We start from the raw sequence: 26,484 nt of genomic DNA, 5'->3' as shown, positions 1-26,484 counted from the left end.
TTAGCTGTCCTCTCTTTGTTTCAAATGCCAGAAAGTATTTGTTAGGAAAACAAATACTGTGTCCTTGTGACACACCGGCACCGATTCCCTGCCGCCTCCTATGAAGAGGCACTGTGGCTCTTATCACAGCACACCTTCGGACGGAGGAGGCAAATCGAGACCCCGTAAGAAGGGAGTGGGCCAGGACGTGCGGGGAATACACAGCGCACACAGCGAGTGCCCGAGCTGCAGTGTATCCGCAATCCAGAGATCTGATGTCATCGCCTCCCAGGCAGTTCTCCAGTGTGCAGGCGCAGCCATCTGTGCAGCAGATCATTTGTTACCCCTGTAGGCCTCCGACACCGACCACCAACAAACCACCGGCCAGCTCCAAGTAGGGTGAGGTGAGTGTTGCCGTAAGCGTGCACATACCACACACGAAATGCACGAGCATGGCCCTGTAGATACCGCAAGTCTGAGGAATCTCCAAGAATGGAAATTCTTGGTTTATATAGCATGTACAAGCTGTTGTACAATAACTCATTTTGAAAGGGCTCTCAGATTCCAGTCCAGCGTCCTACTCAAAACTGACTCAGCACTGAATTCATACCAGTTTTCTTAGGGCTTTTGTCAGTTGGATCTTAAAAGTCTGCAAGGACAGAGGCTGGCACACCTGTCCCAATCCAGGTTCCAGTGCCTGACTGGCTCCATGGGGAACTCATTGCCCCCAGCCCATTCTACTCAGTAGCAACCTGCCCAGTTTCAGTTTAGGACAGCTGCCTCTTGTCCTCTGCCTGTGCACTTCAGCCAGGAAGTGACAGCCACAGGCTATCCAGTACCAGAAAGCAGCTGCCAGGGATGTCCCCAGTGTCCACTCCAGGCTAACAAAGATAAAGCCCAGTCCCCATTCCAGGCTAGCAAAGATAAAGCCCAGTGCCCTAGCCTCTCCTCCTGGGGCAAGTGCTCCAGCCCTTCACCATTGTACTGCCCCTCCTCACCATGATGTGCTAGATTAGACACAGCTGTATAGCAAGAGAGTCTGTCAGAAACCTCTTCCAGGGTAAGACACCTGACATACACTACTTGCTTCATCCACAGAACCTCACTTTGTCACTAGAAGGCACTGAGGTTGGTCACACAATTTATTCCTGGTTAATCTATGCTGGCTATTCCCAATCACCTTTTCCATGTGACCACAAAAGGCAGCCAAGAGCGCTTGTGCCATGGCTTTCCTCCTAGACCAAATTGAGGGGGACCACCTGACAGTCCCAGGCTTTTTGTAGATGGGAGTAACCCCAGGCTTTCTCCAGCCATCAGGGATCTCCCTGATTTCCATGACTTTTCAAAGATAATGGTGGCATCACTAAAACACCTGCCAACTCTCCACCCACTTGGGCCATCCTGTCTGGTCCCCCTGAATGTGTCAAACTTTCTCAGCAGCTGCTGTCTCAACCACCCCAACTACAGGAGGCCTCTCCTTGAGCCCTGTCTGCAAGCACAAAGGCGCTGGGAGATCTTGGCAATGAAGATCAGGACAAGAAAGGCACCAAGCAGCTCAGCCCACACACTGCTGAGCAGGAGGCTGTTTCAGCCCCCAGCCAGAGTAGCTGCAGGATGCCAGCTGCATTCCTGACCTATCTGTGAGATAGCTGCTCCTTGGCTGCAGTCAAACAGGCATTTCACCCTCCCCACTCAGGAAGTTTCTCCCAGTCACAAAATAGCCCAGGGAGAAATCAGACCACAGATATTTGAAGCAAAAGTCTCCACTGTCCCCCTCAGGTGGGTTCAGCATCACCCAGGCTGCCTGCAATAGCTTCTTCATTAAAAATACACTTAAAAGAGCAACTCTGCAACTTCAGAAATTAAAATAAACACTATTCAGAACATGGGTCACATGCAAAAGAGGTTGGAAATCTGCATTCTGGGAACAAAGGGGTTTCAAAAACCCTCCATCCTGGAAGACAAGGCTGGCATGGCAAGGAGAGCCAGCAGAGGCAAAAGGACATTCCTTGGATAGTTGAAGTTCTGCCCAATAGAAGAGTAGAAGGGGAGATAGAATTGTCAAGAATTGCAGGTTACGTATTAAAAAACAGGGTGAAGAGGTCAAAAAACACTTTCAGGAGCAACTTGCTGGAAGTATGAATATTAGTGAATTATTTTTCAAATACTTGAGAAGAAGGACATACGCCAGAGATTCTGGCAATAAGACAAGCCAAGATTAAAGGGATTGTTCAGACTATCCAACAGAAAAAATAATTTTTTTTTGTTTGTTTGTTTGTTTTATCTGAATCCAGTGCAAAGGAACTTGAGAAGATTTCTTAGCTAAAAAGCCTGGTTTTCCTGGGTTTTTACTTGAATGTTTACTGGGTACATTGAAGGTACTGTTTCACCCAGAAAGAGTAGAAGATTAAGTTATAGAAGAAATCCTTCAGGACCAAACTGTTTTCACCCCAGTGTTATAAGGTCCTTCAGAGATAACTTGCTTAAATTTAAAGTCTCTTGCTAAAAACTCCTATGGCAGGTGGCTAGTGCAATGTCAAGTTTTTAAGACAGGCATTAAGGGACCTAAGAAAACTTTAAACCTGTAAATCCAATATGATTATGAAGCAAAATGCCAAGAAGTCCACCAACCCACAAAACCCAGTATTAGCAAACACATAAACAGGACATATGGGGGAGCAGTTGGCAGAGATTTTGTATAGAGATTCCTGCCACATCTAGTGGCCTTATTTAGTGGAGTCAAACATATAAAATGGAGATGCTGTTCATATAGGAACTCAGACTTCCAGAGGCCTTTGAGAATGTCCCTGATTAGGAGCTCTTGAAACTAAGTTGTCAATGGATTAAAAGGAATTAACTTCATAGAGCTCAGAGAGAAATGTAATTGGGTGTTAAGATGCACTGGGGGAAACCAAACCCTAAGAATATCTATTTGTTCACAAAAGGAACAAGTTCACAGTACCCCTGCAAAAATATCAGCTCCGTTTTCAATAGCAGCCAAAGAGTCAAAAGGTAATGGTCACACTAATGGAGAAGGAATCTACCTAAGAATATAAAATGAAAGGAGCTGCTAGTCTCTCTATAGGTCCCCAAGACACAAATTGCTGGAAGACTATGCTAGGAAAATATAACTACATGCTTACAGTATTATTAATGTTCCCTACATATTTGTCACTGCCTGCTTTTGGAAGTGGGATATTAGACTCAGTCATTCATACAGTTCAATATTGTTAGAATTGTCAAGCTAGAGATTGTCCCAAGGATGCATCAGAAACTGAAAATTCTCCAGGCAGTTTCTCAAGAAGCTCCCACAATGCAAATCAGTGAAAGAGGAGCAAGTACCTTGAGGCCAAATTCAGTTACAAGAGGACTTTAAACCATGAGAGAACAGTCTCCTGACATTAAATTTTTTTATATTCAGTCAAATAGTAATTTCTGCTTGGTTTTGGTAAACAGAAGCAGGGAATAAAACCCAGTTCCATTATCAAATTTGTATTCCTTTAGAGAACCAGCCAAGGTCAAAATCAGCTGATCTGTTTAAATCAGAGGGGTAACTCAGGTGTATAAGAGGTACATTCTTCTTGTATGTATGGTAGGATAATCCCTAAACCCAAATTAAACTGGAATACATGCAGAGTTGAACCAGCATTTCTGCATTAGCAGTTTGGCTCAGAGTCAGCTCAACTATTTAGTGCTAATCCCAGATCATCTCTATTTGCTCTGGGCTGTTCCAAAGTGAGAGTCTTGTTCTGACAAAATTCCTGCATTCCTGGAAGCACAAGTTTAGACCAGGCTCACAGCCCACATCAGAGATGAGCTGGGCACTCGCCAAAGGAGCAGATCTCCTCCAAAACTGGATTTATAGATACTGAGGCCAGAAGCAACTGCTGTGATTGCATCAGACATGCTGTACAACATGAGATTGTCTCGGTAAGATACTCTATGAATTACATATTTTAATCAACTATCAAATACTAGTATTGCATTGTTAAAAGGAGAACTTCATTCTGTTTGCTACAGTTAAATAATCAGTCTGTACTGGTTTCTCAAAAAAGCCTGTCAGAACACCTCTGAGTAAATTTGAAGTGTTTGTTCACTACAAAGGACCTATTGAAAGATGTAGTTGTAGTCTTACAGCTTCAGAATAAGGAAAAGCACCATGGGGATTAACCATCTCTCTGCCATCAGGCACAAGAATTCTCAGTACAGGACACCAGAAACGCTCCAGTAAAAAAAAGAGGTGCACAGAGGACATATGGATCTAAGAAGCCACCTTTAGGAAGTCACAGTAATACTTATTTGTCTGGATTGGGAACAAAGCAGTTAAGGAAAAAAGTAAAGCCAGTGTTTTCCAGAAGCTCTTCTGTCCCGCTTACAGGTAAGCCACAAAAGAGAAGGGCCAGAATATCCCTGCTTAAGTCATAACAGTAAAACAAACTACTAAGATGATTTTTTTTTTTGAATAAGCAGCTCCCTGTGCGAGTTTCTGTAGTACTTCTCAACCTCACAGCTCAGAGGGCAGTAGGGAAGAGCATGATGCTCCTGGAAGCAAAAGTGAACAGCCAGCTCAATTATGCCAATTAATTTATGCAAATGCAGAGCTTGCTCACATGCCCCTCCCAAACCTGAGCTGGCAAACAAGTGTAAGAGCTACAGCACGAGTAGAGTGGTACTTCACCCGAGTTGACAGAGGGCACAGGAGCCTCCTGGCACATGGAAACCAACAAGAACCCCCAGCTTAAACAAGCAACAGCTGTCTTTGGATTTACAACTCTATATCCAGAGAAGAACTTTAATTTCTTTGTTCAGCAACATCAGAAAAACATCAACAGCTTCAGTGAAGAGGTGGACTGCTGTGAGCTCTATCAATACCCTCATTCTATGCTTCCGAGATGCATATTGGGAATCTGTGTTGTGACACTTTTGAAACGTAAGCTAAACAGATTTTTTTCATTAGCTGCAACATAAAGTTCACTCACATGGTTCATGTAAGTACAACTATAAGGCAAAAATAACTGAGAAAGAGGGATTTGATCTTACCTGAGTTGCACAGATGTACCTCTTGACTTCTGCTTATACAATTTAATAACAGGAGGAATTTGATTACCAAAGATCAAATATGATATGCAAAATGCATGTACTTGATGCTGATTCAAATACAACAATTATTAGGCCAGTCATTCTCACACAGCTGGAGAAAAGCTATTGCAGCTACACCCACTAGCCTGGTTCAAACTGGGGAAGGGCTGGGAGAACTGAAAGAGAAAGCTGTGCTGAACAATAAATGCTGGAGGAGATGCCCTACAAATTCATCCTATGAAAATTCCCTTAAAATATATTACCCAAATGAAGTAAATGAATTGTGGGGGACTGGCTTGTGGAGAATAATAAGCAAACCCCTTAACAATAGTGATGTAGTGGGTAGGGTTTGTACTGAGATTCCCAAGGACCTTAAAATTGTTGGGAAATATTCCTTCCCAGGTCCTTGTGACTCCAAACCACGAAATAGATTCCTGATTATTTGCTGGGTGTTTCTGAAAGCAGTAGATGGTTAAAAAATACCAAAGAACACCAAACAAACAAAACCTCATAGTTACAAAGAACTGGTGGATCTAACAGGTGCTGCTATAAAACTGTACAGCATTGAATATTCCAACATCCAACAACAAATAAGAAATGTTCTGGCTTAGAACAAGGAATTCCTCCTACCAGTAAAGACACAAATTCTACTGCACTATTCCAGGTCTCAAGACTGATAATGGAGATACCTTTTCTGTTTTGTTTCATTCCCACAAAAAAAAAAAAAAAAAAAAAAAAGCCACTTGCAAAAAATAAAAGGCCCAAATAAAAAAGCAGAAATTGGCTTTATCATATGTGGAAGTGAACTTGAATAAAAGGGCCATTGCAACCACTCCTATAATCAAAAAAAGGATGTTTCTGGTGTTGTGGGTGTGAACTTCTCAAAACAAAAGCAGCAATTCTCAGAGAGGGATGTTGGTAAGAGCTTAGTAAGCAACTGGAATATGTTTCTAAAAAGCATGGCCACTCTGGAACAATGTAAAATAATAGTTTTGAACACTGAGGTGAAAATTTGTTATAGTGGTCAAGTGTATGCTTTGTTCATGAATATAAAAGGGAGGCAAAACCAATGGACTGGGAGTACCAGTATGCTCTGCTTTACCAGGATTCCAAAGGCATGTCATGGTTGGACACCCCCTGGATACTTTTAAGTTTTTTAACTTTTAAGTTACAAAACTTAAAAGGACAATCCTATGAGACAAATTCAAGGCAAATTAAAAAGGCGCAAACAAGGGAATGGGTGCAGCTTGTGCTGCAGGAGTGATCTCTGCAGCTGTGTCTCATTGGGATGGTAACAAGGGTGAGCAGGTAGCCATGGGTCACTCAACAAAGAGCCACAGGCTTTGCAGGGTTGTGACAGCCATCCCGAGCTCCTCTGAGTGCTTCCTAGCAAAAATCAATCTGTGTCTTTCTTAGAAGCTGTGGGGAGATGCTTCTTCTTCCTTTCTTCTGCAGTGGTTGTGATTCCCTATTTGTTTTGTTAATTCATTAATAGCATCAGCCCAGAAAACAGTGTGTTGTTGGAACTGTTACAATCCCTCTGGTCTTAGCCTGCCTCTAGTCATGATACTCAAAATGCAGTGACACAGAAGGAAGCCTACATCAAGTCAAACAAGCAAGCAATTAGAAACAAGCTCGCCATTGGCAGCCAGCTGAGAGAAAAAACAAGCTCCCTGACAAAACAAAAAAGCCTCACCATTTTATTCACATCCAAGCTTTCAGAGGCAGTCTATGTGCTGACCTGTATTTTTTTTTTTACTTAGCTGATACCTTTCCCTTAAAGATGCAGTGCTGCAGCTATCAGACATTTTAGGATGCACCACTTCCACAGCAGAAGGAACTTAACACCTGAACACTTCATGTTCTTTAATATACATTTACAAAGAACTAGTCATTGATGGCTAAATGTTTATTCTGTTCAAGTGCTGTAGGGAAGACTCAAAAACTATCAGCCAAGGACCTGGGCCATTAACACAGGTATCTGTGTTTAGCAGAGTTAATAGGCATTATTTTAACCTAATCTGAACAAGGAGTCTAGTTTTTCCCAAACACAGAGCAGTGATAGAAATGGGAAAATGAAATAACATTTTTTTTTCACCCTTATTTTCTAGTTAAACTACAAGGAGAATTACTTAATGGTTTATTGAGTGTTTCAGTGCTTGTTCAAAGTTAAGCACTTAAGCACCTACCACTGGCCAGGACAGGAGACTGGTCCCACAACACTGTTAGCATAAGGGAGCAGCAAAGGGGCTGCTCCAGGAGAAAAGGTGAGCCAGAGAGGTACAGGCAAGGCAGACAAAGAAGTGGTACCAACTACAAGAAAGAGTCCCACAGTACCTGAACGAGGAGAACAGGGCCACCAGCAGCAAGAAGGGTTGAGGCCTTGAGCAGCAGCCATCTGCAGCAAGGAGCAGGCCCAAGGGCAAAGCAGGCAGCCAGCAGGGCAGACACAGATCAGGGATCAGCAGAAGACCAGCTCTTATGTTTGAGAGAAGCTCCTGAGGCGCAGCAGAGAAGGCTCAAGTGGAAATTCTCCCCACCTGGCTGTTTTTCAGCAGCCTGATGGGGGTCACACAGGTGCAGCACATCAGGGCTGAGCCAGCCCTTGGGACAGTGAGGCTGCAGAGCTGGAGGGGGGCACTCAACCCCTCACAGTTACTGTCACCACACCATTTGTCCCAGTGGTCACAAACAGCTGAGGCCCTAACCCTCTTGAGGCAGCAGGACTCCTCCAGCAGGATAGTGATGCTGACAGACTGAACAAATGATCAACAGAGGCAAGAAAAATTATATCTTTTGCTTGGACTGCTGTACTGGAAATGAACTCAAGGGTCTGGATAGAAAAAAAGGGAAATTCAGCAGATCAGCCAGCAATAATGGGGGAAAGAAAAGCACTATGGCCTTCCTCTGGTCTAAAAGGTATGACCTAGTGAGTCTTGCTACTCTTGCAGTTTCATATTCTATTATTACCACGATTTTCAAGAGCAATAATTCTTTGTAGTTAGGAGAGTTAATATTATCTATCTTGCCAGGATTGCAATTGTTCTTAGGTGGAATCCAGAGCTATGCATTTAGCTCCATCAGTGAGTGATGGAATAGTGCAGGTTAATGCTCTGGATGGGGATATTGAGGTTTGGCCCTGGAATCCTACTGCTGTCAACTGCTGAATCCCAGCCTGTGGATGATACCTCAAAGGAGTGTATCCCAGAAACTAGACAAGACTGGTAAAACTCTGGGTGTTGGGTGTCAAGTAAGTTCCTTGCCTAAGAGCCAGAGCAGCATGAGAGGGAGCTGGGAGGGGTTGAGAGTTTTCAGAGTTTGGCAGAGGATGTGATACAGGGAGGTGTGTATGAGAATGTGGACATGGTGGGAATTTGCTGGATGTTATTTCAGTCTGTTGGCTTGGTTCAGCACAGAAGGTGTTCCTGGCAGTAAACTGAAGAAGGAATTGGGCATTTTACAAGCAATGTAACAGCAGGCTGAGGGTGAGAATGAAGATGTTTTGCCTTGGAGTGAAGTCAGGTTGGGGATTCAATGTGTGCAAGGAATTACAGTCCAGAGCTGGCTACTGAGTGTCTGCTGGGAGGCAGAAGGGCCTTGTAGAGCTGCATGGTAACGTGGGGATGTACTTGGGCCATGTGGGAACAGTGCCAAGTGGGGAATGAGCTGCTTGGTGAGGACCACAAGAGCTAAATGAGGATTTGGAGTCAAGAACCAAATTCCTGTATTTTGTGTGTACAGTAATTTTGTGTTGGGCTGGAAAGACTGAAGGGATTAATGAAGTGAACAAGGAACTAAAATATACAGGTGGAACTCCTTGATTAGTTTCACATGGGCAACTCTAAGTGAACACAGACGATGAAGTGGGAAAATGAAGCAGCCCTGTCAGTTTCCCAAAACGCCAAACACAGAAGCAGGGAGAGTGCTGCCGGATAGTGTTGCAACACAGGATCTGGAAGTCTGTGGAATGGCCGTGGTGCTTACATACAAAATAAAACAAGTTCCCTCTATAGAAGTCCTGCCTGTGCCTATATCTTGGTCATACCTGCCCTCGGCCTGTGCATCCAGTGCTGTGCTATACGTGGGGTCTCCAGCAGGAACACTTGGGACAGACTTCTGTCCACAGAGCCGTGTGTGGGAGGCTGGCGATGTCCTGAAGGGTCTGTGCGCTGCGCAGCTCCCGCGCCACCTCTCCCAAGAGCTGCCAGGCCCCGCAGGTCCCGGGACTCGCTCCGCGCTGGCGGAGGGGGCCGGTAGCCCAAGGCACTGACAGGCCTGGCCGCAGGTTCCAGCACGGCCTGAGGGCAGAGGCGGGCCCGCTTCCTGAGCCCGAGCGGAGGCGCTCGCCATGACAGGGGCGGGACGCGGGGCCCGCGCGCGGCCGCCGTGAGGGGCGAAGCCGAGACCCGGCGGGGCGGGGGCGCGCGGGGCGGGGGCGCGCGGGGCTGTGCGGGGCTGTGCGGGGCCGTGCGCAGCCCCGCTCGCGAGCAGCGCGCGGAGCCCATGGCGGGCGCCGAGGCAGCGCGCGCTGCTCCCGCCCCGCTGCGCGCGGCCCCTCTGCTGGGTTGGGCGCCGCTAGAGGGCGCCGGCGGGCCCCCCCCCCCCCCCCCGCCTCGCTGCGGGCGCGCATGCGCGGCGCGGGCGGCGGCGATGGCCCCGCAGTGACGGCCGGATCTAACGGCGCCACCGCGGAGCGCGCGCGGCCCGCCCGGCCCTGCCCGCGCGCCCACCGGCCCCGCGCAGGAGGCGGCGCCGCCGCCGCGGTGATGCGGCCGCGGTGAACCCCGGGTGCCTCCGCCGCCCTCCCGCCGCATCGGGCAGCGCGGCCCCGCCGCCACCCCGCGCCCGTTCGCGGATCCTGCCTGCGGCCGCCGCCATGCCGGGCCGCCGCTGAGGGAGGCGCCGACAGCAGCAGGGGCCCCGCGGCGGGGCGGGTATGGCCCGCAGGGACCTGCAGTAGCGCCGCCGCCGCCCGGGCCGAGCCGCCGCTCGGAGCGAGGCCTCCCCCGCGGGAGGCGGAGGAGCAGCCGGCGCGGCCCCCTCCGGCAGGGCCGCCGCGGCCTCCGCGCTGCCGCCGCCGCTGCCGCGCGGCTCCAGGTGGCCCCGGACCAAGGTGACACCCGGCCGGCCCCCGCCCCGGGGCCACCTGCCCCCGCGGCCCGCGCAGACCTTCTTCGCACCGCGCAGCCGGCGGCCAGCGAGCGGCGGCGATGAACCCGGTGAATGCCACTGCTCTCTACGTGTCCGCGAGCCGCCTGGTGCTCAACTACGACCCGGCGGACCCCCAGTCCTTTTCCGAGATTAACAAGCTCCTGCCCTACTTCAGGCAGTCCCTCTCCTGCTGCGTGTGCGGTGAGGATCTTTCTTTTGTTCCTGCACAATGAGCCTCCCCGGGGCTCCCGCACGGCCCTGGGCCCGCACCGGAGCTGGCTCGGCCTCGCCTCGCCCGGCCCGGTCCCGGGCAGCTCCCGGCAAAGTTTGCCGGGCCCGGAGTCCCCGGTGCCGCGGCCGCCGGGGGGGCGGCTCGGCGCTCGGGAGCGGCGGAGTGGGAACTGCCGGGCTGAGCCCGCCCCTGGCGCGGGGCAGCCGCGGGCAGGGCCGGTCACAAGGGCAGGGAGGCGGCGGGGGCCGCGGCTCCACAGCCGCGCACGCTGCCAAGGCGGTGGCGGCACGGAGAGACTGTTTGCCTCAAAATGCAGCGCTCTGTTATGATCCCTGCTTCGTCGAGGGGACGGCAGTTGTCAGTGGTTATTGAAATACCCCGGCGTAGTGGAGTTAATCGCTTTAAAAAAGCGACGACTAAGAGCGAGTGTGGTAAAAGATATCCAAAACGATATACAGACCGTAGAGGCAGGGGAAGAGGAACTTCGTAATTTTTCCCTCCCTCCTTGAAATGTAAACAATAAGTAATTCCGATTGAAAGCCAGGAACTTTGAGCTGACAGAAACAATAATTGATTTTTTTTTTTTTTTGTGCCTAGTAGATATATGTTCTGTAACAATAATTACCATAAAAAGCAAACAGGCTGGAAGTCTGCTGGACTTTCCCTGCTCCTGTCCCCCAGAAAAGAGCGTTCTGTCCTGTAGGCAAAGGCAGTATCCAGAATTTCAGTGTTACAGTCTGGGGAATACTGGGAAGGAATTGCATTCTGCTATGTTTACGGAGTGGGGGCATGTATCCGTTCCTGGGAGGAAGCTCTGGAATAAACTGTTAGGTTTCCTTGAATTTCCCTTTGAAGCCTTGGTCAGTGCCGGGAGTGGGCTCTGACCTGTTAGACCTCTTGGTTATTAAATTTTTTAAATCTCCTTTTTTCCTTTTGGTAGTTTTAAGTCCTGCCCTGTTTGTGTTTGTATTTTCCTGACAGAGTGGTTTTATGTCCACTATGTTTGTCGATACCAATGTGTGTGTTACACTGGATTTTAATTGAATCATTAGGGTTTAGAAAGTTAAATATTTTATTTATTTACAGGATCAGGATTTAACTGTTGAGACGGCTAAAGTAGCGTTAGATGCTTCCCATCCTCTCGCTGTTGGCTCCTCCCACTTAAAGTCTTTGAAAATAGAGATCTGTTTGCACTGGGAAAGAGGGAGCCCGTTCCCAGGATCTCTGCATCGTCATTTCCTGAAGTAATTTGTCTTAAGGATTTTTCCTCATTGAATCCCGATGCTAGTGTTGATGCATCTCTTCTTTTTATTTCTTATCACCTTAGGCCTAAATGATTCCAACCCCAGCTGTGTTTTCTTTCCATAAATTCCTCCTGCTTTTGGTCAGTCACTAGACTCCTTTTGCCAAAAAATATGCAAATATTGTTCTGATTTTATTTAATAAGATATTTGCATTTCTGTGCACTCCAGCCTCTCCACTTTAAGCCTGGTCTTCTGAAATGTGTTCTTTGTTCTCCTTGCCTTGCCTTCTTCCCTTCTTGGCCTTTTGCAATCTTAGGTTTACAGTCTGTGCTGTTGAAATTGTCTGTGTTTAATTTGTCTCTGCCCAGATTCCTGAGCTTTTTTCCTTCTTTCTTCAGCTTTTCTTGCTTAGTTTTTCTGTCACTCTCAGTTTGGTAGAGCAAACCACATTTTTAGTTTGTTTTCTTCTATTTCCTTGTGCCTCCATGGATATTCCTATTTAAAAACTACCTCTTGATGGTTCCGCTTTCTCTCTTGACCCTTTATTTTCTTTGAATATTAGGGTTATTCCTTTGGTGTATATTTTTTTTCCTACTGTGGCCAGCTTTCAGATAACTGTAGCTGCTGTTTATTTGAAATGTTTTGCTTACAGCTGATTAGCCGGTCTTATCTGTGCCTCCTGGACTCCTGTTTGTAGTGTGTCAGTATCCAGGGGCCTCAGTAAATTCCACACTCTGTGAAGCCATGCAGTAAAACAGAGTTTCTCAGGTGTCTGCTCACTCAGTCCATCTTGTTCTCATTTGCTTTTTGTGTTCCTTTTCTCTTAGTGCTAAGAGCTGTTACACCTTTTACACCTTCTGAATATTTAAGGTCATTAAACCCTGTACAACCATCAACCATTTAGCTTTGGTGTTTTAAAATATAAAAGTCTATGAACTGAAGTAAAGGCTACTTTGAGAGATCATGACAGTGAGCGCTATGACCACCCAAAGCTCTGCCAGAATCCCAGAATATTCTGGGTTGTAAGGGATCCACAAGGGCCATGGAATGTTAGTGAAAGGCCCACAGAGGGACTGAACACAGAACCTTGGTGTTCTCAGCACCCTGGTCTGACCAGCTGAGCTGACTGTGCGCTGTGGGTTTGGGTTGGGTTTTTTGTTTTAATACTTGATAGCTTTTCTGATGCTCACTTCTTGCTTCCCTGTTTGTCTCTTTAGACCATGAGATCCAAATACCTGGCTCTGGGTCCATGTACATGGAACTTGTAGTGTCTGGTACTTTCCTGCAAATCTGCACAGATCTTTACGAAGTGCTGAGTGCTTTGTTGGAGAAATGCTGCAGGAAGTATCAGTAGTGGTTAAAGTCTCAAGTGCTGGACTTCTAGGAATTCCCTTCGGAAGTTACCGCACAAATTAGTGCTCCTTATGTCATCAGCTTTTTCTCAGTGTGTAATCTCAAGATCTTGAGTGCATTCTGTAATGCTTTGTTATGCTGTAGGTATTAATTCTGTGGTCCGGATTGTCCCTTTAATTTTAGGGAACTGTTTTTAGGAGAAATGAGTGCTAGCTACATAAATCAACTAACATTCCTGGGCTTCCACTGAGCTCCCAAAGCACGAGGCATAAGCCAGCTCATTTCCTTGTGATCCCATAGTCTTTTACACCAGCTCACACAGCAGGGGGTGGCAGAAGTTTTTGGACCCACATAATTATGAAGTTCTAATTAAAGCTCTGATTTCAGATTCATATTGGCACACATGGAGTTGCAGCAGTAGAAAGCCAAAATGTAAATACAGTATGTCAGTGTAAGTCAGCTGAATCAGTTCTGGGTGGATTCAAGGTCTCCCTCTTGCCTCATGATGGGTGACAAGGGCTCAGTTCTGTAGCTGGAACAGCTGTGTGTGTATTTCTAGGATTTAAGTGTGATCATGTGACAGTTTCCTGGACAGTGCTGTAGGTAATACATCATCCTTTTATAGGGATGTATAAGACAATATTTCCTAGAGCTTTTAAACCTTGAAAATAACTGCTCCCCAGTGTGCATTAGGCAGAAGGGCTGTGCCTTGTGTGTTTTGAGGATGTGAAATGCAAGTTTCAGCCTCTGGAATAAAGTGATTATTATAAAATTGCATGTTAATACACATTTAGTTTAAAAATAGCATAATAGAATTTATGCAACAAACTTCTGTGTTTTAAAGGTGTTGTCCATTGGGGTAAACATCTTAGCAGTGCCATTCTCTGGTTCAGATACCATGCAGGTAACTGCAAATCATTGGTCTTTTCAGCATTAAGAGCCTTCTCTGAAATTCTTTTAAAAGTTGAAATACTTGTAAGAGGTAGGATTGCCAGTGAGATCAGCTTAGCTTTTTATCCATAGAAAACTTCATTGTGGAATCTTTGAAAGATATTTGAAAGTTGTTATTGCTATTTGAGAGAGTTCTTGGAAGCTGGCAGGGCTGCAGGACAACATTTTACGCTTGGCCAGGAACCCAGCTGGTGCTGGGAAATACAGGATGAGAATACAGTTCTTGTCTTAAACATCCTGTAATCTCAGTAAGGGGATGTGAGACAACATGTGGCTTTAGGGAGATTACGGGGGGAGGAACAAAGAAACCCATGGCAGCACTGACTGGTACCTCACAGAGCCCCATCCGGTGTTCTGAGGCAGCTCTTGATAATTTTAGCCAGGGGATTGAAGGCTCACTGCCGCAGTAGCATTGTGCAAGCAACTCCCAAGTATGGGCAATGGCATGGATTGCCAAAAAAAGTAAAATAAAAACTGTTAACTTTTGCTTTTCTATATAAAGATTAGTGTAAGGATGTTATTTCCCTCCTGCTGTTGTGTAAAAGCAATAACCTGTTTTGAGAGTTTTATACTACCAAAGTAAGTTGAATGGAGTGTATAATATAATTACATTATTATAATCAATTATACTTGGCACTAGATCTGAAATGTCTCCATAGTTTGTGGTATACAGTTGTGTACAATTTTCCACTTTGTGCCATTCTGCCCTTGTGAAAGCTTCTCCTCCTCTTCCTCGCCCCTCTCTGAGGTAATTCTCCTTTGCTTCTGCAGTTCCTGTGTCCCCCAGTGCCCTTCCCTGGTTGGCAGCTCTTGGGGTGTGGTCGGAACTCTTGGTTCCAGGTCCCAGGCAGAGCTCAGTGCTGTGGGCTGCACTCTGTCACTGGGAAATGGTGGGAACTGGGCCTGGACAGTTGGACTGAATTTCCCTCACAGGGGAGATACTTGAGTGACACCTGAACAGATGGAAACTTCCTGGAAAATTCAGTTTCCTGTCACAGACATGGAATAAGGGAGATGAAATGAATTCCCATTCTAATAAAACTTAATTATATGGATGATACTGGAGTTTCCATTTGGGATGTGAGCCATGGATAAGTTGAGCTTGGATAACAGAGTGTTAGAGTGAAAAAAACATGAGTTTTTAAACTTTTGTGATGGAAAAGTTTAGCTTAGGACTTCTTTGTTGTCCATTCCTGCTAGGTTGAGGAGAATGAAGGCTGATTTATGATCTGTGGTGCCAGATCAGAGTTGCCTTTTATGTTTGAAAATTGGTCTGGTTCTGTGGGATTTTTTTAGGTATTTTCTCCATTGATATTTTCTCCTTTCCTTTGTTTTCAGTTATGAGAAATACTGTAAACAAAACTACTGGTAGTTTTTAAAAAGTACATTATTTTCCCCTTAAAAATGGTCATGAATAGTTGTCAAAACACTTCTGAATTTGTGGAGAATGTGAAAAATAATCAGCATCTCTGAAACAACCACCAGAGAGCATGGACTAGGGGACTAAGTACCTAATAAATACCTTCTGCTGCAGGTACTCTGTTTGTCCTTGTTCTGGGGAGCAGTTGTATATAAAATGTCCAGTCACACATCTCTGTATGCACCAGTTTTTACTCAAGAACGTGTTGGGTGATTTCCTCTTAGAATCTCCCTACTCAACTTTGTTTCCCTTTCCTGTTTTCAAACCCTGTGTGTGACTCCTGGGAGGACTGCTTTGTCAAGGTTGTCTGCATTGTACTGCAGAAGTTTTGATAACAGAAAGTTCTGCCAGTAGAATTTAAATTGGTTTCTAAACTAAAAATACTCCTCTGCCTTAAAAGAAAATTGAGTAGGAAGAGAAGTAGCTGTGGTCCCCTTGGTGGCAGCTGGGTGACAGTGACTTCCAGAGAGGGTTGCAGTGCTATCTTTGCTGGGATTGGGGAGGAGTGTTCCTGCTTGAGGAACTGGGAGGTGATGGATGGCTTTGGTGGTGCCCGAGGATATTGATTAAAGCGATTGTGTTCCCGAGTGTTTACAGAGGAATTAATGTGCTGCCAGGAGGCATTTTTATTGGGGTGGCTGAGCTCTGCCGGTCCGTGGGCAGGGAGCACTCCAGCACACCTTCCTCTGCTTTGCCACCCAAAATTTATTTATTTGCTTTGCTACCCAAGATTTACGAGTCAGGCCTCTCAGTAGGGACTGAGTGTTCCTGGATATTGTGTTGGAGTATTTAGTAAGGCCAGACAACATTCCCTGGGGCCGGGCAGTGACTTGAGAAGTGATGGCAATACAGCCTTTCCTGAGCACGGTGCTTTGCAGGGAGCAAAGATTTCCCTGCTCTCCTGCAGGAATTGCACCGAGGCCCGCAGTGATGTCATTTGGTATTCCGGGTCCCCGAGCTGCCCACGGCTGACTCCCTCTACGCTGTGCCCTTGCAGAGCACACTTCACTCTCAGATTCTGATGTTCCTGCATTTTTCTTTAGTGTGGAAAAATTGTTTTCATTACTTTTAGTTTGCCCAGGGAATGTGATGAACTTGATCTATAACTTCCAAGGCAAGTTCTGACTCTTGTGTTTCTGCAGCTTAGAAACATGTTAATCTTTTATACCCATAGGAGAAATGTTAACTTTGCTATTTGAAACTTCTCAAAATACAGCAATCTTGACTTTTGGAAAACACCAGTATGTGAAAATTTTACACTTCATGGTGAAAAGGATTATTTTCTCCATCTTCTTAAAGCCTCAGAGTTTGAACTTTACCACCCAGTTTGTTAAAAATACATTTAGAATTTTTTCTGTCAGGGATTTTGTAAACACAAGGACTTTGAGACAGAACTATAACTTTGACATAGGACTTAGTAAAAATGTTTGTTGATTCTTATGTAGGGGGTGGATTCAAATAAGAAGCTAATCAGTCCCTTCTGCAATTATAATGCAATTTGTTGTCGTTTTTTTCCTTGAACTTTAGCTAAATAGGTTGACTGTATTTCTCCAAATGTGAAGGAAAATAGTCTAACTGTATTCTGATCATGGTTAAATTGGCTTCCCATGGTGTTCAGGCAAAAACAGTGCAGTTTTTATTTTTTCAGAGAGTTATACAAACATTAATTCATTAGTCACAAGTGTCCCTATATGAGGGTAATAATGTCTTTAGCAATTTTTTCATAGTTGTGTGTTCATGGAGGATGTGCAGAGAAATACTCAGTAGCCAGCAGAATGTTTTGTATTATAAAATTTTGAAATAAGTATTTTTAGTTGATTTGGGATTTTTTTTTTTTTTAGTGCTTTTTTTGTGTCCCCCGCATTTCCATTACACCCAGCAGGGAGTTTATAAGTGTTTGTGGATGTCTTGGTCAAATTCTGGAGATGTGGTTGAGGTGACCCAAGGGCAGGGTGGTGTTTGCAGTAAGAAATAATTTCTCATACTTCACAGGGAAACTCTCATTGTTTCTCAGAGTTTTGTGCTGGGAGTCTTGGGAAACATTTTTGTTTCTACTTTTTGGCTGAATTGAACAATTTCTCTGTACAGACCCTTGTGTCAAAGCCCATGAAAGGATCACACATCTGTGGTGCTGTTGTTGTGAGCTGCCCTCAGCTCCACACCGTGTTCTGCAGCCGTGGGTTCAGAGCTTTGCCCCTGGAATATTGCAGGGATGTGGTTGTGTCTCAGCTAGGAGCTGGGTGCTCTGCACATCTTGGGAAGGTGCTTTGGGAATGCTGTGCAGCGCTGGGACACCTGGGGACAGCGGAGCCAGTGGGTTTCACTGAGAGCACCTCCCCAGTATTTCTCTTCCTGGGACGACTGCTAGGGCAGGGGTAGGACAGACATTGGTCTGGGGATTCTGGCTCCTGACTGGTGCAGTTTTGGTGAAATGCATCAAATCTAATGTGGTCCAACCCACCCTGAGTGTAGGTCTGTAAATGGGGGGTGTTAGGGCTTAGGATCTGAGACCTTTCCCTGCTGTCTTGTCCATGACAGCTGGCCCTTGCACTAACGCCTGGGAGTGAGAGTGTGTTCAGTTTTCATGTTTTTTAGGAAGTACCCAGATCTCCCACCCCTCTAAAACAGATCCCACACATTTGTTGTATTCCTCTGCAGATGGCTGACAGACCTTTTTGCTGCTCATCATATGCTTGCCTGTCTGTCATCAGATAGTTTTGCAAATAGTGCTTTTAGGGGATTTATCCAACTCGGGAAACACTGCTTTTGTGAGGGTATTTTCTGTTGTGTTTTGCCTTAAAGCCTCGTTGAGCTGCTGCTCATTCTTCAGTAGGCTCCAGCTGATCATTTCCTGGGTGAGAAGATGCTGTGTGGAGTGGAAGGGAGCAGTTCAGGGAAGGTGGTGGGAAGGGCAGGGCTTTTCCTTCCAGCACTGCTGCAGCTGAAGCTCTGGAGCTGCAGGTGGAGAGGTGGCTGAGCACAAACCCCCCTGTGCAGTGGTGTCACAGTAGGTGAGAACCAGCTCCTGTCCTTCAGGAGCTCCTGAACTCTAGAGCTTGGACATGGCAAGTTGTTGGAGCTTTCTGGCTGTTGCTGATTATTTTAGTAGAAACAATCAGATGATGTTTAATCCCAAAACGAAAAGGCTGACAGTATAGCAGTGCAGCTGTCAAAGCTCCAGATGTGGATATGACTTTGGGATTCTAGAAGTGTCTATGTGAAACCTCAGATGGGTAGAGCTTCCTGTTCCTCAGAGCTTGGTAGAGGCTCAGCAATTCTGTTTCTGTAATCGTGGTTTAAAAATAAGCTGGTGCTCACTGTGCTGTTTGATTGGCACAGATTGGTGGGTGGGCTCCCTTGCTGCCCTCTCCTCATGTGTCCCATGGATGCCCCCAGTGCTGGCTGAGCACCACGGTGCCAGGGCACTTCTGATGATCCCAGTGCAGCCAGGGTGAACCCCAGGGATACATTTGTAGTTGTAAAAAAAAAAAAATCTACTTTTTTTTTCCTGTTGCACTTCATGAAATTAAAGTTTAATAATGAAATAATTCCTAAGACTTCAGGTTGTTGCAAAAGTCAAGATAATTTTCAGTGATGAATGTTCCAGTAGCATTTCCAAGGACCCTAAATTATGTATTTGTGTTTAGCTCTTTCCTGCCTTTGCTGAGGATAGGCGAGAATGGCTGGAGGTACTTGTTCAAGCCTTTCTTCCCGGGTAATTTCATCCATTAGGAGTGTATTTGCTGGGTACAGACTCCTAAGAGTTGTTTTGATCCCCAGTTCTTCTCCTCCCTTTGGTCTCAGAGACACATTTGCAGATGCTTCCCCTTGTCCCTGCAGCTGTGAAATAATGCTCATTGAGGACCACAGCAGGAAGTATTCCATGTGGTTTAAGTGACCTCGCTCCAGCTCCCTGGACAGTCTTTCCAGATCAGCTGGGATGTTTGGTAAATAATATATTGAAAGTTTTTCCTCTTTATGTGCTCCTCATTAATTGTGAGTGTGATATTAATGTATGTATTTAGTCAACCTTTCTGAAATCAGGATAGTTAAGAGCTGATATGGAAGGAAAGTCTTATATTTGAGGCTTTGTAAGAATACAATTTTTCTTTTGGTGTATTGATAAACCCCTTAGAAAAGAGTGAGAAAAGACAGAGCAGGGTTCAGTAACACCAGGCTACACAGGGCTGTAAAACTGAAGGTCTGCACTGAGGAATTGTGGAAGGGTCTAATGCAGGTGAGTGCTGCACAATAAAATGAAAAATTACATTTAGCTTAGAGAAATACTAAATTACAAGCATGGAAAAATCTTAACTTATAAACCACCATGTTTATATCTTGGAGATCTATATAAATTTTCAAATTTCTAGAGAGGGGCAGCACTGATGGCCATTAGGCAAAAGTGAGATCTTGGCCTTGCAAAACCTCGAGGTTCCAGAACAGCTCAGGTGCTGTTTGTGGGACAGTGCTGCTGACTTAGTACCCCTCCCTGAGTATTACAAGTAATGAGACTTAATTATATGGGAAAATAGCATCTCATGGTTGACTTTTTTTTTAACTTGTCAGTCCTAAGACTGAGGAGAGTGGTAATGCCACAGAATCCATACAAGAGAGAAACTTTTAAGAATGAATATTCAATGAGATATGAGTTGAAACAGAAAATATTCCCACAGCTCAGGCATTCCTAATGTCTTTCCAGTGTAGGCTGCCTGGCATTTACTGGGAGTAGAACTTGCTCTGTTCTTCCTGGCAGTGAGAGCATGTGAAGTGTTTTGTCTTGTCAGTCCGTCTGGTTTTTCCCTCAAAGCCTCCAGAAATTTAAATTTTCCTGTATCCTCTTTTAGCATTTGTACTTATTCAGGAGTTTCAGCCAAATTTATTTTTGGATAAATAAAACACACTGTTGGTGATGCCTTTTTTTAAAGTCTAATTAAAAGTTAAGGTGGTATCTTGTTATTTGGTGCCATCTCTGAAGTATTTTAGTTCTGTAAAGCATCATAACTCAGACTTACTGTCCTAAGGAGCCAACGGAGGCTACTGGTGGATAAGGAGTGCACCCAGCTGCTTTGTGTCATTAATTAATTAGGAATTAATTGATGCTGGTGGCTTTTGGCCCTGGGAGCACTGTAGTTCCAAGGCTCTGAAATGTCTGCACTGGCCAGGGCACAGCTCCTGCTGGTCCTGTTGGACTCAGGAATCGGGGCTGGACCATTATTGGTGAGCTCTCTGCTGAAGGACAGAACTTCTTCAAGGAGCTGGTGGGATTTAAAGTTTTGGTTTTGTTCTCTTCAGGGAACTTTTCTCCTAAAATCAAGTTCCATCTTAGGACCACAATGGCCACCTCTGCTTGTGTGGTTTATATTGTATCATTTCAAGGGAACTTGGGGAAAAAAATCCAGTAATTCCCCCTACAGGCTGGACTGTATGACTTCATGTTCCATCTGTTGGCTTTAAACCTTCCCAGCTTGATGTGATGAGTGTTTTGTCTTCTCCTGGTGGGGTCTTGTCACACTGTCACAGGGGCAGGGCTCATTCTGTGCCACTGTCTGTGCCACCTGCCAGCTTGCTGAACAACTGTATTTCTCTCCATTTATTAAAAATTACTGTGTAATGCCAACCTGAGCACTGACTGATTCTTGTGATTTGTTGCTCAAAACCCAGTTTAGATCAAGCCACACCCACTGAATGATGGCTCAGGTGGAGGGCTGGGAGCAGCCCCTTCCCAAAGAGGGATCAGGGAATGCAGGGAAAAGAGATCAGAGAAGTGAGTAATGAGAGAAAATATATTTTGATATTTTGGGGGTTTCATCCCAGTCTGATTTGATATATGCACTTTACTTCCTCTCCCCAAGTTGTTTAATTTTATTCACGTGTTGCAGCAGATTGTTTTCACTTTGGAAAATCTGGGTGGGAATTCCCTGATGGCTGTAACTCATCCAGCAGAGGCTCCTAATGGGAGAAGGGTCTGATCAAAGCTGAGAATGTGCTGCTGGGAGGGGAGGGGAGGGAGGCCGGTTGCTGGGGATGACTATAGATACTCTGCAATTTAATTTAGGAGATGGAATATCTTTCTGGCCTAGAGATGCCTGGAAATAGCAAAGCAATACTGTCACTTTCTGGATATAGGAACTAGTTGGATTGTTTCTCTACAGAATTTAGTTTCACTTGTTCTTTCATATTTTATCCTTAGGTAATATTTGAGTGGTTCTTAAGGAAAACCAAAACCACTCTTCCAGATTTTTACAGTTTTGGGGATCTGCAGATAAAGCCTTCCAGACTGTTAGTGCTGGGGGTCTGAAACTTTCTGGGCTGTCAGAGGTGTGTGGATTCCTTTAGTAGCTGATTTGTATATGTTTTTTATTCTAAACAGTGAAATACTGAAAAAAATTCTTTATTCTGATGGCTTCAGTTAATGCTAAATGAAAAATAACACAAAGTCTGCTGTGTCTTCTTCTGTTTAGGGGTGGATATTTCACCATTTTTACATTCCTTTCAGAGTTTTCCCTCTGCTCAGTTCCCATTTGTTTTTACTAATTCCATAAAAATCTTTGCCGTAAGTTGTCACAGGAGTTTATTATTTCACTTTTGGTAAATTCATAGAGATCTTGTGTGTTCTGTAATTTTCTGTGGACAAAGCTGAAGGGGCAAAGGCAATCAATGGTGATGTAGTTGAGAACGTTTCTAAAGCAGCAGCACACAACAAGCTGTGGTGTGATGGTTTTCTTCTAATTTTATCTAGCATTTTAAAACCAGGTTGGCAGCTGTGAGAATTTGTACATGCAGTTGTTTTGATGGGATGTTTTGTTGTGAATAACTCTACTTTTTGAGTAACTTTTTCTGATAGTACAAAAAAATTCATCCAATAATGTCCTGGAAACCTGCCTTAAGTCCATTGTAATCTTCCTCTTCCTTTTTCCCGTAGGAAATTTGCTACAAGACCCTATTGCTCCTACCAACTCCAATTGTCAGCATTATGTCTGCAAAACATGTAAAGGCAAGAAGATGATGATGAAGCCCTCGTGTAGCTGGTGCAAGGACTACGAGCAGTTTGAGGAGAACAAGCAGCTGAGCATCCTGGTGAACTGCTACAAGAAGCTGTGCGAGTACATCACGCAGACGCCGCTGGCCCGGGACATCATCCAGGCCGTGGATTGCTCTGCAGACCTGCTGGCTTTGCTCAAGGATGGGGCACCGCTCCACGAGGAGACGGAGAAATCCTCGGATGCAGCCCTGGCTCTGTGTCTGACGCATTCCCCGGTCCCTTCCACCTCGGAGCTGGCGACGGACACGCCAGGGGGGTTCACGGCGCTGCCTGAGAGCGCTCCCAGCCTGGACCTGCGGGGCTCTGTCATAAATGGCTTGCCCCCCTGCAACGGGCTGTCGGTGGAGAAGCTCGGCGTGAGCATCCCCTCTCCCGAGCACACCAGCGCCATCGATGTGTGCAGCACCGGGGATTACATCAAAACAGAGGACATCCCCGGCAGCCTGCAGCCCGTGTGCGACACCGTGGCCACCAGCGACCTGTGCCCCGCGGGCATCGACATCTGTGGCTTCAGTGAGGACATCAAGCCAGGCGGGTCGCTGCTGCTCAGCGTCGAGGAGGTGCTGCGCAGCCTGGAGACCGTGTCCAGCAGCGAGGTGTGCGACTCCAACTTGCAGCCTGGCTTGGAGGCAAACATGGCCAACGGCCCCTTCCTGCAGCTCTCCCCCCCTCCCCTCAGCCATAACATTTTCATGTCCACAGATGCTTCTCCTCATGGGCTCTCCTGCACGGCAGCCACGCCCAAGGTGGTGAAGCTGAACAGGAAGCGCTCTCGCTCCGAAAGCGACAGCGAGAAGGTTCAGCCTCTGCCCATCTCCAGCATCATCTGCGGCCCGACACTGGGAGCATCGGCTCCCGTCACAGTCAAACAGGAAAATAAAATGTCTTTGCAGCCTATTGCGACTGTACCTAATGGAGGAACTACTCCCAAAATCAGTAAAACTGTGCTCCTGTCTAACAAAAGCATGAAAAAGAACTTAGAACATGCCCCTAAGAAATCCCACCCGAAAGCCAAACCAGGGGTGCTGAAAACAAAAGACAAGGCAAAGGAGAAAGTTCCCAGCAGTAACGTTATGCCAGGAAGCCCAACAAAAACTGTGTATAAAAAGCCACAAGAAAAGAAAGGGTGTAAATGTGGTCGTGCCACCCAAAATCCAAGTGTTCTTACATGCCGTGGCCAACGCTGCCCTTGCTATTCTAACCGCAAAGCCTGCCTTGACTGCATATGCCGTGGCTGCCAAAACTCCTACATGGCTAACGGGGAGAAGAAGCTGGAGGCCTTTGCAGTGCCAGAAAAGGCCTTGGAGCAGACTCGGCTTACTTTGGGCATTAATGTGACAAGCATTGCCGTGCGCAATGCCAGCACAAGCACCAGTGTAATCAATGTGACAGGGTCACCAGTAACGACGTTTTTAGCTGCCAGTACACACGATGAGAAAAGTTTGGATGAAGCTATAGACATGAGATATGACTGTTAAACCTTTCTTTCTTTTCCCTGCCATCCGTAGGGGAACTGCTACAGGTTTAAGGCAGCTATGGTTCTGTTTAACTTGCTGGAGCTCCTGCGTTTAGATCACTTGTATCAAGTGTTTTTCATTGCTATGTTCTGTGTATTAGTGTCTGGGAAATAGTTGCAGATAATGGAGGAGTTACCCTAAAACTGTTTTTAGTTCTTACAGCACCTCATAGTTTGAGATGGATTGCTGATGTAAATGATTTTATCACAAGATCTTTTGACAAGAAGTATATTGACCTCATTGTACTTGCTCATCCTTTGTGCTCAGTCAAAGCTTCAGCTGCAGTGTAGCATCCAGATAGTGCATCTCAACTCTGCTAGATAATGGTGTAGAGAAAAAATTATTTGATGGGTTACAGTCACCATGAGTAGGAAATGACCTGACATTCCTGTGGGAAAGGCAGCACTGAGCTGGGGGATACACTCTGGAAAGGGTAGGTAGTGATGATTGTGAGAATTCGTTGTGCCCTCTACTGAACAGCATACAGTTAAAAAAGATTAATAAATATACTGAGCGAGCTGGCAGGCCAAAAGGCATCTCAGGCTGCAGGCAAGGCTCAGGAGGGTCAGGTGTACGCAAAGGTTGAGCTCCAGCTTGGATACCCTATCCTGGTAATGTCATCATCATCCTTGGGGTTTGTCTTCCTGACACTTCACAGGTCATGTCCCTGCTCAGTTGCCCCTCTGTGCCAGCCCCCTGTGCATGACAAGTCACTGAGGGGCTGGGCTGGGGGAGAACATCACTGGTACCCTGCAAAAGTTCAAGTTCTGTTAGCACCATCGTCTCCCTTTCCCCAGTTCCTGCTGTTTTACTGCTGTTGCTTCTAGGGAAGAGAAGGGGTTTTGTGGGTTACAGGAAGTCCTTGGCTGATTTCCCCCCTCTGGTGCTGATGAGTGCCAGGGCTACAAGGAGATGCTGCAGCACTTACCACCACTGAGGGGGTTATTTGATCAGGTTTGTAACAGAGCTGGGACCCCTCCCACGGAGGGGAGTTCCCTGCTGACAGGCACCTCCCAGCCAGGGCGCAGGATCGAGGGCTATCAAGGTCAAATTTTTGGGGTGTTTGATAAACATAATAAGCTATGTATAACTCACTCCACCCTGAACCTATCTCACTTTCACTAAAATGTTGAAAGCAGCTTTTGAAGGTCATTACTTTTCAACCTGGGCCAAAAGGCTCGACAATAGAAAAATAACACAAAGTTGTTGAGCTTATCTGGAAAAGTGTTACAGTGAAAGAATTCCTCATAGGAATTCGGCTTTGTGCAAAAATGGTTGATTTCAGCGCAATCCCTAAATAAGAGTGCAGGCGCAAGATTTAGTTGTGCCTTCAGGGCTTCTTTGGAAACCTGATAAGTTGAGATTGCTTTGTGAAAGTAGAAATTCTCCTCTTGGAATGATAGAGCACAACCTGAACATGGGCTGACTCGAACACAAACATTACTGTCTGATTTTAAAGGCCATTCCTGTTTAATCAGCATGTTAAATAGTGTGTGCATTTTTTTAGTTCCTTTCCTGCTTCCATCTTCCCTTTTCCTCAGGCACAGCCCCCACGGTGCTTTCCGGCCGGCGCTGGGTGTGCTTTGATTTGGCACAAAGCACGTACAATGACGGTTCCTCACTGAGAAATGAGCAAAACCCTTTGGACACAAATGGCACCTCCTTTTGTTTTGTAGTGTACCATGGTGTCATTTTCTGTGAATGTGGTCAGAGCTTTTTTGTTGGTTTTGGTTTGTTTCTCCCCCCGTCTTTTTTGTGGGGTGGGCAGGGTGGGGGGTTAAAGCCATAGGAAGAAAAATGTGATGTACGTGTCCAGTCTGTACTTTTTTGTTTTTGTTTTGCAAGAAGAGTTGAAAAATATTTTTGATAATGAGTAAATGGTGGAAAATGCTTCTTAGTATTCTTGTCTTTATTTGCCAACCCAAGTACCTAAGATCTGTGTTTTTTAGCCCTCATGAGATTTAACGATGTCCTATTAAAATGTATTTAGTTAAACTTGTATGTGATTTTTGTGTTGACCCAGAGGGATCCTACCAGTCTCTAATTTGGTGGTTTGATCGTGACCTACTAATGTAAATCTGTTTATTAGTCCACTACGTGTAAGCAAAGTAGCGACCCGGAGTCTGGGAGTGGCTGCACAGCACGGGTTGTGTCGGAATGCTTTTGCAGAGCTGTTCAGTTTTGCCGAGATTGTTGATGGTACATTTTTAGGACTTTCATTAAATTAAATACAAAGTACCTTTGCTCCAGAAATGTGGGAGTATTTGGAATCTTTACTATCTCATTGCTGCATTCAATATGGTACCAAAAGTTGGAGAACTTAGGTCAAGAGTGTTTTGGAGTGTCAACAGGAGAGCCCTGATGGTTAATGTAAAACTGCAAATGGTAGATTCAGGTTGTTTCTAAAAACATTTCCTTTTATGCTGCCACATTCTTGAAATGTATATTAAAATTCAAATTGATTTAATAAATGTTAGTTTTCTAATTCTATTTGGCAACTGCTGAAGGCATCAGTG

At 45.7% G+C, this 26,484-nt stretch overlaps 1 protein-coding gene across 2 annotated transcripts; it reads left to right on the top strand.

Annotated features, from left to right (window-relative positions):
* The first annotated feature begins 271 nt into the window (after positions 1-271).
* On the top strand, positions 272-26,458 carry MSL2 (MSL complex subunit 2). 2 transcript variants are annotated; one of them, XM_072933196.1, is made up of 2 exons: positions 272-383; positions 22,332-26,458. In XM_072933196.1, exon 2 carries the CDS (start codon positions 22,412-22,414, stop codon positions 23,927-23,929), a length of 1,518 nt encoding a protein of 505 aa, XP_072789297.1. In that variant the 5' UTR covers positions 272-383; positions 22,332-22,411; the 3' UTR covers positions 23,930-26,458. The 2 variants fall into 2 exon arrangements, with proteins under 2 accessions (XP_072789297.1, XP_030136711.4); XM_030280851.4 differs by lacking the exon at positions 272-383 and adding an exon at positions 9,679-10,410.
* Positions 26,459-26,484: the final 26 nt, after the last annotated feature.

The sequence above is a fragment of the Taeniopygia guttata genome, chromosome 9 (genome assembly GCF_048771995.1).
Source record: "Taeniopygia guttata chromosome 9, bTaeGut7.mat, whole genome shotgun sequence".
NCBI lineage: Eukaryota > Metazoa > Chordata > Aves > Passeriformes > Estrildidae > Taeniopygia > Taeniopygia guttata.
Note: the sequence above shows the minus strand (reverse complement) of the source record. Positions and strands in the feature narration are given on the sequence as shown.

Bases quoted from the DNA above. Each gene is read 5' to 3' on its own strand.
- MSL2 (XM_030280851.4), top strand. From the start codon at position 10,269: ATGAACCCGGTGAATGCCACTGCTCTCTACGTGTCCGCGAGCCGCCTG. The intron at 10,411-22,331 runs GTGAGGATCTTT...TTTTTCCCGTAG, and splicing joins CCTCTCCTGCTGCGTGTGCG to GAAATTTGCTACAAGACCCT.